Source organism: Schistocerca cancellata, chromosome 1, assembly GCF_023864275.1.
Source record: "Schistocerca cancellata isolate TAMUIC-IGC-003103 chromosome 1, iqSchCanc2.1, whole genome shotgun sequence".
NCBI classification, from domain to species: domain Eukaryota; kingdom Metazoa; phylum Arthropoda; class Insecta; order Orthoptera; family Acrididae; genus Schistocerca; species Schistocerca cancellata.
In genome coordinates this window covers 10,601,482-10,616,669 of record NC_064626.1, presented here as the reverse complement: position 1 = coordinate 10,616,669, position 15,188 = coordinate 10,601,482, and the positions used below count along the sequence as shown (strand labels likewise).

The 15,188-nt window shown below is 38.2% G+C and overlaps 1 protein-coding gene across 2 annotated transcripts in view; it reads left to right on the top strand.

Moving 5' to 3' along the window:
- The window catches only part of LOC126164039 (serine/threonine-protein kinase NLK), a 436,819-nt gene that overhangs the window by 419,941 nt on the left and 1,690 nt on the right, over positions 1–15,188 (top strand). Inside the window, exons 8-10 of one of the 2 annotated variants that reach the window (XR_007535407.1) lie at positions 3,270–3,471; positions 10,798–11,012; positions 11,418–15,188. The exon at positions 11,418–15,188 is cut by the window's right edge and continues 1,690 nt beyond it. Coding sequence is in view for 1 of the 2 variants with exons in the window: in XM_049920206.1 (XP_049776163.1) it covers positions 3,270–3,471; positions 10,798–10,891; positions 11,418–11,472 (351 nt within the window). In the remaining variant the exon portion in view is untranslated. The remainder of the gene's footprint in view (positions 1–3,269; positions 3,472–10,797; positions 11,013–11,417) is intronic. The other variant, XM_049920206.1, reaches the window with a different exon arrangement.

Below are 15,188 nucleotides of genomic sequence, written 5' to 3'. Positions count from 1 at the left end.
TGTCCAAATTTCCAACCATTTTTGATTTGGGTTTGTACATGTACTTAATCATCAAAGAGTGATAAGACAGAGAACTGTTACAATAAGTACCACAAATGATGACTAAATTTCCTTATAGCCATTCTTAAAATTTTGGAATCTTTTCTTTCATATGATTTTCTATCTTTTAAGAAGCAGGGCTCCAGATGAGGAGTGTGTACAGTTCCACTGCACTGAAACCGCGGTTTGATAAACACGGAAAATGGCAGAAAGACACCTCCCAATCCATTTTTGTTTTCAATGGATAGTCATCTTAGCTGAAACATTTTTAAAGCGTCCCCCGCCCTCATCCCCACCCCCACCCCCCACTCCAAGTCTCCTCCCAAAGGTTCACACCAATCATCTCTCACTGATGATTTATCTGATTCACGTTCATAAAAGTCTTTAACATTTCCAGTCATGTGTGTGTGAGTTGCTTTTGCGTGTGTGTGTGTGTGTGTGTGTGTGTGTGTGTGTGTGTGTGTGTGTGTGTTTGTGTGTGTGTGTGTGTGTGTGTTTTGTCTATTTTTGACGAAGGTCTCACGGGCAGAAAGCTTTATTTGTGAGAGTCTTTTCATTGTACCTGTCTGGGACTCAGCACCTCTGCTATATAGTGTGGCAACTTTCCTTTTCATAATATTGTTACATTCCATCTAGGATATTCCATTGTTACACTTTTTAATTTATATTTTTGTAACTAGTCTGGTATGCTTCGCCTTGTGCATCAACTGTCTTTACAGCATTCGTGCCCCTTTCAGTGAGCCTTACAAACAATGACTGGAAAACATACCAGTTGTCAACATATAGTATATGACCGTTGTCCAAATACGATTGCGTGAAGTCCATAACAACAGCTTCACTAATCGGGATGTCTTTATTGCTTGGCTCAGGATTTTTCTCTGCATAAATATCAAATCCTGCACAGTGGCATTACTTGGCTTACAAATTTTGAAGAACTTTATCTAATATTTGCCGTTTTTTGGGTATTGAATTGGATGTAGCAGAGTGTACCTCTGAATTTCATGAGGCTTTGATTAGTTGCAATATCTTCTTCAGGATAATAAACACATTGGAAATTTTGTTTGGGATGGTCAAAATAGATTGCAACTTGTTCAGTTGGTTTTTGTTATTAACGAAATGAAGGAACCTAGAAATACATAAGAATATTCTATATGGTGTGACGTCAGAATAGAAAGAAGTGTGAAATGATTTTTTTATTGACCAATATGATTAAAGTGTTGGCTTCTTCGCCTGGGCCATACAAATACATTAAGCAAAATATGCTGAATTTCATGATATGTGAACATGTTTACATCTGTACCGCTTTTGCGATCCAGTTATCATGCCTACTAAATGAAATTTAGACTTAAGTGTTTATATCATTATTTCACTAGCTGTATCTATGATATACGGAACACCCCATGCATCTGCTGTTACACAACATAGCACAGATTTAAGTGATTGGTTCACAACATCCCACGGTGCTCGAAGATGACAATATGTCAAAATTGCAGTCGCAATAAATAATATTTTAACAGCCAAAAGCGATAATGATTTCATTTAAAGATGTTGCCCATCTATTTGTTTCTACAGCTACATCCCCACAAAAAGACACATGAACCATTTTCTGCACATATCTAAGGGCATTAGTTGTTGAGAGAGATATTTTTAACCCCAAGACTGATGCCACTAGAACCAGAAAATGAAATTTTTGAAGATTTATCGTGATTTATTCCCAGTTTCCATGATTTTACCTTCTGTTTTTTAGAAAAGACGTGCACCAGTTGCTGCGAAATGTCTGTCACTCTCTGTTTCATTTGTCACTGTCATCACTAGTGTCATTTACATTACTTGTCTTCATTATCGGAAATATCACTTTCTGAAACATCTCTGTCACTTTTGTTCGATAATAATATTAGAAAAGGAAAGTTGTTACTCACCATATAGCAGAGATGCTGAGTTGCGATAGGCACAACTAAAAGATTCACACAATTATAGATTTCGGCCATTAAGGCCTTTGTCAGCAATACACACACACACACACACGTCTGCAGTCTGACAACTGAAACCACACTGCGAGCAGCAGCACCAGTGCATGATGGGAATGGCAACTGTGTGGGAGTAAGGAGGATGTTGGGTTGGGGAGGGGGAGCAATAGTATGGTGGGGGTAGCAGACAGTGAAGTGCTGAAGTTTAGACAGAGGGCAGGAGAGGAGGTGGTGATGGGAGGGGGGGGGGGGGGGGGGTAAGTAACGGAAAGGAGAGAAATAAAAAGAAATTAAAAGATAGGATGTGGTGGTGAAATGACGGCTATGTAGTGCTGGAATGGGAACAGGGAGGGGCTGTGTGGGTGAGAACAATGACTGACGAAGGTTGAGGCCACATAGGATGTATTGCAGGGAGAGTTCCCACCTGCGCAATTCAGAAAAGCTGGTGTTGGTGGAAAGGATTGAGATGAGGGGTATCATGTTTGGCAGCATGTTCAGCAGCAGGGTGGTCCACTTGTTTTTTGGCCACAGTTTGTCAGTGGCCATTCATGCGGACAGGCAGCTTGTTGGTTGTCATGCTACATAGAATGAAGCACAGTGGTTGCAGCTTAGCTTGTAAATCACATGACTGGTTTTACAGATAGCCCTGCCTTTGATGGAATAAGTGATGTTAGTGACCAGACTGGATTTAGGTGGTGGTGGGAGCATGTATGGGACAGGTCTTGCATCTAGGTCTATTACAGGAGTATGAGCCATGAGTTAAGGGTTTGGGATCAGGGGTTGTGTAAGGATGGACGAGTATATTGTGTAGGTTCGGTGGATGGCGGAATACCACTGTAGCAGAGGTGGGAAGTATAGTGGGCAGGACCTTTATCATTTCAGGGCACGACGAGAGGTAATAGAAACTCTGGCAGAGAATGTAATTCAGTTGGTCCAGTCCTGGAACGTACTGAGTTATGAGGGGACTGCTCCTCTGTGGCTGTGCACTTTGCAAATCTGAACACTAAGTTTTGTGCTGAGCAAACCTAAATTAAACCTGTCTAGAAGGGAACGTGTTACCTGGATGTCGATAAAATTTTGTGGGGTTGCTTCCAGTTGTGGTAATAAAGTGTGGAAGATAAACAAATTTGTATCAGCTGGACTGGTTTTAGGCATTCTGCTGATTGTACCTTTCTTGTTACTGAAATGTGGAAAGTAGCTGACAAATCAGATATTGATTTTGTCATGGCAGTAATACATTATTTTGTTGTTTTTTGTTACCAGGACAAACGAATAACAGTTGGTGATGCTCTGGCTCACCCGTACTTGGACGAGGGTCGCTTAAGATACCACTCCTGCATGTGCAAGTGTTGCTACACGACTCCGGGAGGCCTCAGGCAGTACACGCCGGACTTCGAGCCTGTCGCACCCCACAGCTTTGATGATCTTTGGGAGAAGAAGCTGACTTCTGTTCAGCAGGTCAAAGGTTAGTAAATTAAAATATAAACATATTGTCGTTGATTGAATTTTGCAATACTTATGTTCATTACACAGGTAACAACTAACAAATTTATTATAATTTCTGTAAAAGTACACAAAATTGTGAAGAATAGTTCACCTTATCTGTGGGCATTAACATCACCAGTTACAATAACCGAGTAACTGCTCTGATGCACTTGTTAAGTATTTTTGTGACCAGTGTGGTATTTTATCTTGTTGGAGAGATGGACAGGTCATGAAGGATTGGCATTTCCAATGTTAGAAGTTAAAAACTGGCTTTTATTTGTACTGTAGAAGTTATTGAACATAATTACTTGAAGAATACATTTCAGATTTTTTACCGAACACAAGTAGAACGTGTCACATACTTCACATTATGCAACTGTGATTGTTTGCTGTTTCTCAGCTTGATCACTCACTCAGTCACACGCAGTTGAGCGTACCGCGTTTTTTAGAGATAAGAGTAAACAAACATTTTTACCGAGGTAATAATCCACATCAAAGCATCATTTACAGTTTTCTGTTGAAAACTGTCATTATGTGCTGTACTTTCTGCTTTAGACTGTAAGATACACTGCTCTCACTAAGGACATTAGCACTAGCCCACTTACCAAATGGTGGTTTGCACTGCAACTGCTACAATCTGAATGTATTCAATTCTTGCATAGACCTGGTTATCAGTGCGATATGAATGACATTGTATTGTGGTACAATACAACTAATTTAAGAGAGAAATACTCTTAATAAAGAGGATTGAATCTGATTTAACTTTTCTAGATTTAACTTTTCTTAAGGTTTCCTTTGATAAGCATCTAAATGCCAAAATGGTTCCACCACGGTATTTATAGCCAGTTTCCCTACCTCATCAATATCCAGTTAAGCTAGTGCCTCATAGAAAGGCAAGCTCATTAAAGACATAGTACAAACTTTGACTGACACACACACACACACACACACACACACACACACACACACACGTGTGCCTATGCCCTTACATGGTGTCCGCTGGACTCAAAATGCCAGTGCTCCAGTTCGGTATGTGGACAAGGTTAGGGTGGGGTTTGTGTCAAGTGGGGGTAGAGCGAGAGATAGATGGGAGGCACAAGAGGGGTAGAGATGGGTGGCTAGCAGCTCAGAGAGAGGCAGCTCATTTGCCAGCTAGGAAAGTGGGAAGGAGGGATTTGTAAGTGATTTACTGGTGTTGGAACCGAAGCAGTGTGGGGCACACTGTAGGTTAATGTGGGGAAGTGAATAGGTAGGAGTGATGAGATGGAGGAAGGGGAAATTGTTGGGTCGAGGTTGTGGAAACATTGGGTTACGAGAGAAGCTGCTGGTGAAGGGAAGGATCCAAATAGCCTGGGTTGTAAAGCAGCTACTGAAATTGAAGCACATTATGCTCAGTTGCATGTTGTGCCTCTGGGTGGTCAACTTTGTTCCTGACAACAGTTGGCGGTGGTCGTTAGTGCTGTCGGACAACTGGTTAGTAGTCACACCGATGTAGAAAGCTGTACAGTGTTTATATGCGAGTAAAGAGAGAAGTGTCTCCGTGAATTATTAATGGAAACTACTCCAGTGTTCACTTGGAATGATTAGTGAAAACCAAAATCTGGATGGGTGGGTCTTGAATCTGCTTTACATGAACAGAATTTCCTATTTCTCAATTAATTTGCATCTGTAATACAGTCAGTGAAGCCTAAAGTGCTCCTACAAGAACAATATTGTCTGCTATTCCATTCATTTGTGAATTGCATCAGTATCACACTATTAAGCGAACCCCAATTTATTCCTTCAGTGAATAGTATTAATTTGCCAAAATTGCCTTTCATTTGTCATTAATGACTTTCAACAGTTACATAACCGTAGCAAAAATATACTGACCAGCTGAAATATTATGATCACTGCACACCGTGATACCGAATGCTGCAGTCTCATAATTTATAATGCAGCATGCTGTCTTATGCCTTCTCCAAATATAGGAACACCAGTCTTGAGTCTTCCAGAATTTTTACATTATCTGCCTAAGTGCAAAATAAGATCAGTTGTTTCTTCTTTATTTTCTGAGATTCTGCAATAACTCCAAACCTCTTTTTCCAGAAATATTTCAAAGATATTTAGGTAGAGTGTAATAAAGTGAACTGCCTATCATCGTGGTAATAAAGTTAACCCCCATATAATCAGTACACTTGATACTTTTTCCTATTTCCTTCTTTAAATAGTGGGATTTAATTCTCATTCCCAGTTTTCTCTTCACATCACTCCTAGGATTCTAAGCTGTACTTAGTGTGCTCCATTGGTCCCTGCTGCTGCCTTTATTGCTTTTGCAGTTACCTGATCATCTCCAGGAGACTTCCTTCCTTTCATTTATTTCAGGGCATTTTCTGCTTCTGTCCAGGTAATTGATAGCACTTGTTGCATGGCGTTTCTCATTCTCCACATTCAGTAACTTTTTCAAATAAATCTTCTTCTCTTCTGTTATTCCTTCTACGGTGTGCATTCAAGTTATAACAGCTCCAGTATCCCCCCCCCCCTCCTCCCCCATGAACTAAACATGCAAAAACTGTGGAACTTATCACTTCCAGTGTAATCTTCCTGAGTACACACATTTTTCACAGTGCCAAAGCAACAGCCACAGAGAGTGTCCTTCATCATTGGAAAGAACTGAAAGTCTATGTTGTATCATACAAATGGAGAAACAAATGTTTATATATCCTGTTCTCGCAATGAAAATGTCGCCATTCTAAGTATCAAAACCAGTCCTCCATCTTGCCACTGACACTAGAATTTTGTGTGTCTTACAGCGTAGCTGTCTCTGTCACACATTCACAGTGAATGCAAGTGTATTTTAAAACAAACTGCATTTTTCTGTCTGTTTACTGTTCTGAGAAACAAAATTGGAGGTGGTGTAACTTGAATGCACCTCGTGTGCCTGTGACGACAATGATTCCTTTCTCTGTTTAGATTGCTTTTATCTCCTCACTTTCTAATGTCATACTTTCAGTATGCTGTAAGTATTTTCTGATTTCTTCTAGTGCATATTTCAAATTCCTGGCTGATGGTACCACAACTTTTCTGTTTTTCTCCCACAACTCCTTTTACTTGGAATTTCTTATCTCTGTGTTTCTTTATATCTGTGTGGCTAAATACTTTGATGACATAATTGACTATTGACGTTTTGAATAAATTCCATTCTTCAACATTTCCAGGACCATTCTTGGAACATTTTGTCTTTCCAAATTTTAAATGGCTCTCTTATTCTCATCTTCTTTCAGCTTCTTTTCCTTTATCCTAGGCATTCTTCATCATTTAATTTAGATCTGATATTAGAGACTTTTGGTCACTTATAAACATTCCCTTGGAATGATGCATGTGTGTCTTTCTTTTTCTCCCAAAAGTTTTGTACGTTAGTTCATAGTCAAAAACTGTTTTAACTTTTGGATCACAGTTACATCTAGTGATCTTGTGAGTACAAATTGGGAATGAGATGGCAGCAAAAAGCGCAGTTGGAAGGGGAGTCGGGCAAGGCTGTTGCCTCTCTACAGTACTGTTAAACATATATTTGGAGCATATCATTCAGAAATGTTTGAGGAATGTAGGCTGTTGGTATGAGGACAGAATGTATTCGATTTGCGGATGATATGGTGGTTTTGGCAGAGAACGAAAAAACTATGACTGGAATGTTAAAAAATTTAAATAAGGTCTTTGAGGAATTCAGAATGAGAATTTATAAGAAAAGGACAAAATGTATTGCAATAAGTGCAAGAAAAGTAAGAACAACTATAAAGTTGGGACTGGAAGATAAAGAACAAGTTTGTGCTTTCAAGTGTCTGGTAAGCATTATTAGGGATGACACAAGACGTAATAAGGTGGGAACCCGTATAGCATTTGCCAAGAAGGCATTTATTAGGGAGAGGGTACATAGACAGGGACATGAGAATGAGACAGGTGAGGTGCTTCATGTAACGTGTCATTATATGGAGCAGGGGCATAGACACTGAGAAAAGAAGAAGAAAGAAGAATAGAAATGTTTGAGATGTGGATATGGAGGAGGATGGAAGGGATAAATTGGTGGAGAAATGAGGAGGTGTTGAGAAGAAAGGGAGAAGAGAGAGAAAGACAATCAGAAGTAGGTAATGCAGTTGGCTTGGACATTGGATGAGAAGAGATTGTTTACTGATGGATGCTATGGAAAGAATTGTGAGTGGAAGAAAAAGAAGAGGTTGCAGAAAATACCAGATTGTAGATAGTGTAAGAGTAGGAAACTATTATGAGAAAACAAAGAATGACAGGACTGCAAGGAGAGCTACAAGTGGATCACAAAAATATTTCTGACACAAAAATGTTGGAAACTTGCTGCTTCAGTATTCCTAGTTCCATAGGCTCCCCATCACTATCTCACCACCAGACCTGTTTGTTCCATCTTCTGCATTCAAATTGGTACATCATCATGACATCCTCCTGTTGTAGCTTTGTCTCATTGTTCCAGCCTTGTTGAGGTGCATATATTTGAATTACTATGAAGTTGGTGTTCCCAGTTGTTATTGTAGACTTGATTATTTTGGCACTTATAGAAGTAACATCAGTGTCAGTAGCGATATTCGTGTGGAGTACCACGCCTACTCCATTTCGAGCCTCCTTTCTTTGGCTGTACTAGTAGAACTTAAAGTAGCCCTCAATAAATTTGTACTAGTATATTTTCACTTTGTTTCAGTGGACCTAAATGTATGAATCTTCCTCCTCTGTGTCAAATCCAATATCTTCTGTCTATCTGCAAAGATTGTCACATTATTTTTATGTTCATACCGAGTGTTGTTTCTTGTAGTTCTCGCAATTCCCGGATATCTATCAGACTCGAGAGGTTTATTATTCTTTCCCGGCACAAGAAGTTGGGTTCTTTTTATATCTGAGGCTCACTCTGTGGTTGAAAGCAATACAAATAGTTATTCTTCAGCTGTTCTTGTAAGGCTAATGCATCAGAGTATTTTCTGTCTGGGTTGATTCCCTTGGCCTACAAACATCCCACTATGCCACAAAGCCCTGATTCTTTTCTTCATTAGTTCACAATAAGATAGGGTCAGTGTGCATGTCATATTGAGTATTTCAACTGGCACTGCTGAATTGTAGGGCACCGTTAGGGACCTCGCAAGGGGTGGTCGAATGCAACACGTTGAAAACTACCCTGGGAGAATACACCAAAAGAAACGTATGGTCGAAAAATGTCAAAGTTGCTTGTTTTTGCTGCTTATAACTGCAGTTTTCACAGCCTTTCCAGCGTAGCTGCATATCAGCATCTGTGGCAAGAGAGTGTAGCACCGCATGCCACAAAAATCTCAGGTTACACATATGTGAATTTTGATAGCTATATCATACCAGAAATATCGTGTCTAGTTAATTTTTTAACAACGTGCTGTTCATGTCGACAGCTAAACTGTTGCGGATGTAATTCTTACGAAGATGACCAGCAGACAGAAAAAAATGAATACGGTATTTGATATTAACATTATAAATAAGATCTGTCGGTTGGTACCTTAATTTGTTGAAATGAAATATTTCTTGCACGTAGATAATTTTATAAGAATTGCTGTAACATAGTCCTCATGATAATTCTTGAATAATATGTTTCAGTAACGGTGTAACAATTCCTTGTTTGTTCCCTGTAGTCATCCCAAAAATGTGAAATGTCTGTTAAAGGATGAAAAACAAACATTTTACTTCCATCGGGCATACCTGACAGAACAACAATTGGTGCTTTCAAGCACTTGACAGTACTTGTTTGATTTAGACAGAACTGGGACGGAATAAGAAACTGTCCCAGCTGTCATGCTGTGTACAAGGTATACTCGACACAGTTTGCGAAATGTAGTGATGCAGCTGATAATTCATAAACGATTGAAGTTTAAGGATACTATCCCACTGATAAAACCTGGACTGATAGAGGCTTATAGGAAATTATATTGTCTAGTAGTTTTCTGAAAAATGCTTTCTACTGACAAAAAAATCAAGAGATCGAATCCCATTAGTAGTTCCAGGTGAAACCCGAAGTATATCGACAGTCTTTTCATCGTCCTCAAAGACCGAGGTGTCGTCATGTCCAGACCGAGAATCCCCCAAAGGCAATGAATTATATTCTGCAACTTGTAGGAAGACAGTTTGAATATAATGTTAGAAATTATTCTTTCCAATTTTTCCAGATTTTGATAATGGTTGCAAGATTTTCACAGCTAAACAGTCCTTTTTTCTTTAATTTTTGGACCTAATTTGCCTTGAGGTTCCTAAAGCTGCAAAAGTTTCTAAGGCTGCAAAAACAATAATACCCTGATACTTACCACTGACATTATTGTATAAAAATGTGTCATAAAGCTGTAGTAGGGCCAGCCACTTGGCCATTGTCAGTTTTCAACATTAAAAAAAAAAAAATAAAAAAAAAAAATATGGTACAGTGTGTCCTAACAGCTTTTTACATTGCATTTCTTTACTCTCGTGTAAACTTATTTGCAGTTAGCCATATCTTTCACACAAAAAAGAATAGGTTATTTAAATAACTTTTGAGGTACGATTGTATGAAAAATAAGTTGGGCAGTCAGAAATGCCTATTTTCTGGAGGTGATGGGGAAATTGTGTGGTGTGGAACCACATCCTTATCGTTGGTGACGGATATTAATTTTCAGTCTTTTAGGGGAGCTGGTTGCATTTTGTTGTACCGGTGGGTGTTAGGAGGCCAGTGCAGACGAGGGCTTCGTGGGTGGTGGGTCGGGTCTCCGGAATGAAGTGAGTGTAGGGCTGAGGTTAGTGAAAATTGTGGCTGCAGGTATTTCCAGAGCTACACTCACCTACCTCCATCCCATTTTGAGTCCTCTGTCGTCGTCCTCGTCGTGACAACTTTATTCTGTTTGTATTGCACTCTGTGATGTTCCCTCCCCCGTATCACAATTTGCTGCTGCCTACATCGTGGCAATCTGTCTTTGGTACTGTGTTCCTCTCCCCCTCCCTCTTACAGCCCTTGCAACACCCTTCCATCTGGTCCCCACATCCTTGTTCACCTCAGATTGCTCCATCCTAATGTAGCTCTCTACCCAGTTCTCAGCATCTTATTCCGTTATTTGTTTATAGTTGTATTATATTGTTCTGTAACCGTGCTGTAACAGATGCTGTTTATCGGAAGGAAATGTTGGCTTGCTGTGAGCTTTTTCTTTTATGTGGTATTAGTGTATGCATTATTTCTTTAGCTAAGCGTTGAAAATATATATGATTTACTTGTCTTTCAGAATATATTTAATTATTGTCAATTAATACTTTTTTTCTTTTTTATTTACAGAGGAAATGCACAAGTTTATTGCAGAACAACTGAATACCAGTAGAGTCCCGTTGTGCATTAATCCTCAATCTGCAGCTTTCAAGAGTTTTGCCAGGTAAGGCTGCAACCACAGCCACAAGAGGCAAACATCTGGAGGGCCTTCTCTTCTCCTACTTCATCCCTTCCCCGATAATGATCGATAAAGCTCTATGTCGTACTCCGGACATGCTGAGAGGGTACAGTCCACACCTTCCTGTACTTACTATACGTTATTCACGTGCAGGCAATGCTCGATCAGCTCCCGACGACACTCGCTCGCGAGTATTTGTCCTCGGTTTGGCAGAATACTTCTTGTCTTCTTCTTTGTTTGAAAGTTTACTGCTAGGGCAAAGAGAAAAAAAGTTTATTCTGTGTTCCTTTCTGAAAGTTGAATCGAGGGTTGGCTGAGCTGTAAGTTTGTGTTAAGAGATATGTTGTAAACTGCAGATAATGCAGCATGTGCTTATAAAATGAACTATAGATTAATATGTTAGAAAGACTAGAACATTTTGTGAGCTTAGTCATGAAATGGAATGTTCATTAACCTAAATGGTGTGTGGTTGTAAAAATTTAACATTTTGGTTTCTCTCTCTCTTTTTTAGCTCTACAGTTGCCCACCCGTCTGAACTACCTCCCTCGCCCCATCAATGGGAGTGACGCTATCCTCATCCTAGCATCCAATTGTGAAAATGTCTAGAATATTCTCGTTCTCGCCCGGTTGTTGGGTTGCTTCTCTTCCACATGTGGCAGCCGAGTGGGGTATGGTTTGCACCTAATGCAAATTAATAACTTAACATACCTGAATTTTGATTCCAGACTAATCTTCACGAACTAACGTTTCTAAACGTGGTGGTGAAGTGTGTAGGAGTGTGGCTGTCGGGAGAGTAAGGACACATCACGATGGCAACCGTCAAAAATAAAAGATTTCGTATTGTTGGTAAATACTAATAAACAAATTGGGAAGTGTAAATAGTGAACTGTGCCTCTGTATATACCGAGATGTGATTGTATTAATGATGCCATTACATGCAATCAGTGCAGTGTTAATGAACAAGTGAAAATGTGTGTGACAGTCATTTGATATTTGATTGAAAATGTGGTATTAACTCTGACAGGCCTTTCAGAGAGTAACCGTGTCAAGTGGCAAAAGAAGTGCGTGTTCATTAGTACTGATTGAACACTGTATTCAAACTGTTTGTGTGTGTGTGTGTGTGTGTGTGTGTGTGTGTGTGTGTGTGAGCGTGCGCGCACACATGTGCGCCAGTGGATTTATACACAAAATAATGGTATCTGCCTAGTATCTGGAAGGCAGTTTCATGGTAAATCAGTGCATTTGATACAAAATTTATTTGACTGTTAATTTATCTACTTAATAAGGCATGTATCTTTATTTATGTATTGTAAAAATATTTAGTGGTGAGTTATCATATATATCTGAGACTGCAGTGCATTCAAATTTTCTGGTGTTTAAATAGTGAGATCTGAAATTGGTTTCTTTCAGTTACTGCATTGCTTCTTCCTTATCTGTGTCCTAACTCATAAAACACTTTCTTGATATGTCTGTAGTTCCAGTTGGCTAACACGTTTCCTTGTCTTATTTCACCTTCATTATAGTTGTAGCATAAATTTAAGTGCTGCTTAAGTTGTGGGCATAGCAAGATGCATACTAACTGTTAGTGTAGGAGACTAAGTTAACTGATGGGGAAATATCTGATACTGATGTTCATAAAGTAGTGACACATCATTATTTTTTAATATAGGAAAGAGGTTTGCTAATTGTATTTTTTGTGTGTTTCATCTGTTGTGTGAGGACATTGCGATGTGAAGATGTATAGTAGCTATTAACTGTATGTTAGGTTTTTAATTATTATTTTTAGCTATGAAGCAGAATAAAAAAATCTCATGGCTCTGTTAACTTGTGTTTTGTGTTGGGCTTACATTTATGTTTGCATTTAATATTTTCAACAGCATTAGAAATAATGTGTTACATAGTAAGATCTCTCTCTCTCTCTCTCTCTCTCTCTCTCTCTCTCTCTCTCTCTCTGTGTGTGTGTGTGTGTGTGTGTGTGTGTGTGTGTGTGTGTGTAAAAAATTTGCAGGCCTCTGTAGATCACCGCTTGCCTTCAGGTTGTGTGTTGTCATTATTACTCTTGCGTTCTTGCTTGTACATAAGATAAGGAGAGCCAGTCATTGTCACTGACTTGTTTTGTTATTATTAATGTTTAGCTGTAATACATCCTGCTATGCCCTATTTTAAAGCTCTTAATGCAATACACTGCGGAACATTTTGTTTGCAATTGTATCCACCGATCTCATAACACCAATTAGTCAGATTTTTATCAGTTTATTTCTTAGAGCATTGTTGCTTAGTTGATGTATTTGAACTCTCTTAATGAATGTTTCCTATTATTTTAGTTATTAGGGTACGTACGAGAGGATTGATTTTGTGTTCCTCTGGTCAATATTTTAAAGTGTGAGCATTGTGAGGCTTGAATGTGAGAGCTTTGTATTACTTTCAGATTTATTGAAAATGACTTCTTAAACTAGGCGATAAAATGTTTCCCTAGTGAACTGACTGTTGTGTGCATTTAATGTATTACCTACATTTTATGGTAGCAGCTGACCACCAAATTAAAAAAAAAATAACATTTGTAACTGATGTACTGCATTACAATATGTCTATAAGGATTACTTCAGAATAGCAGACTTTTGATGAGGAAAATCACTATATACACACATAAATTGTAATTTGAAAAGGTAAAGAAAAATTTTAAAAATAGGAAATGTATGTATTTGTGTGTTGTATTAAGATACAAAGCTTTGTGAACATTTTTTAATTATTTTACATCCTGTCTTCCACAAATTACTGAATTAGCTTGTATAGAAAAAGTTGCTTACATATTGAGTCATTTCCCTTTCTTTGCTCATGCAGAAAAATATAGTTTTAAGAAACATGTTACAGTGAAAGCATTGTAATTGCATTAGGTAAAAAAAATGTTCGCTATTGCTACATTGTTACAGAAAATGTATTTGTGTAGCTCTGAGTTGTTTTAGAGCTCATATTAATATTCTCAGTAAAATCTTACAGTACATCAAATGATGAGATTTATGTTAATCCCACAAACTGAGGCCTTACCAAATACTGTCAGTATAGTATATACAGTAGGTAACAAATGGACTTGTGTGATTTCCTGTGTGTATATGTCACAATTACTCAATGTCTGGAGTGAAAAAGAAAGACTTTTCATCTGGGTGTTTATTATTATCACCAAAGTGTGAGTAAGAAAATATTCAGCTTATCTTCTTTATGTGTTTTAGAAGGTGTATGGAACTTTGCCCTTTTTTTCCCCCTTCATGGATGTAGGTATGTGCAAATGTTGTATTTACTTTAATTTTCCACCAGTCACTGCCATTTGTATCTGGTCTATGGGTCATATTTCCAATTGCTGGAACAGAGTTGTTCCTGTATGGAGGGAATGAATCATTCCTTATATACAATATAATTAGCATATAAGTGAAACCTTAATGGAGGTTTCCCAGCAATTTCTGTTGCTGTGTGGCTTGGGATCAATCTGTAATAGCTCACAGCATTTCTCTGCTTCTCATTTAACAACTGTGCATCATATGCACATTGCATTACATCATTACAGTTAAAGTACACTGGAGAAGTTTTACTTCTTATGAGTGCAGTGTTAATGACAATTATTGTACAGTGCACTATTTCATTAATGAGGAAGATTTTATAAGTAAAGTTGAGTAGATAAACTGCAAAAGAATGTAGATTCACTGTTCCATAATTGTAGCTTCAAATAACACCCCGAAAAGTTTAAAAAAGGAGCCTTATATAAAACACTTGCTTTCCTGTATGTCCATTTTTACTTCAGTATGTGTCGGTTTGACATAGTGACAAATATCGTGAAATAAAATGTACATAATACTATAGATTTAAAAAAAATAAAAATTTTAAATCATTATAGTAGGGATGAAAATCAGGAAAGAATAAGTAAGGTAGATGAGTTTATTTTAACTAACAATTCTCAGTGTTTAAGTATCCATATTATAAGACAGTTATGTCAGGGAAGTTGCTCATGTCATTACTGAAATGTTGACGATTGTAGTTTTTGTGGTGTAATACTTTTGCTCATCTCTGTAATTGTCACATTTCACCAATTGTATATCAGGAGTGGTTATGTAGTGGACAGCACCAGTCTCTTCCTTAATGTAAATATTGTAAAATACATTGTCATTATATGTTATGTGTGTAGGGTGAAGGTTTTTGCAACTTTGCTCTATAAGAATCATCTCACTTAAGTAATGTTGTACTCTATTTATTCTGTGTTCATGGGATGGTTCTTACAGACATATTTTTTTAA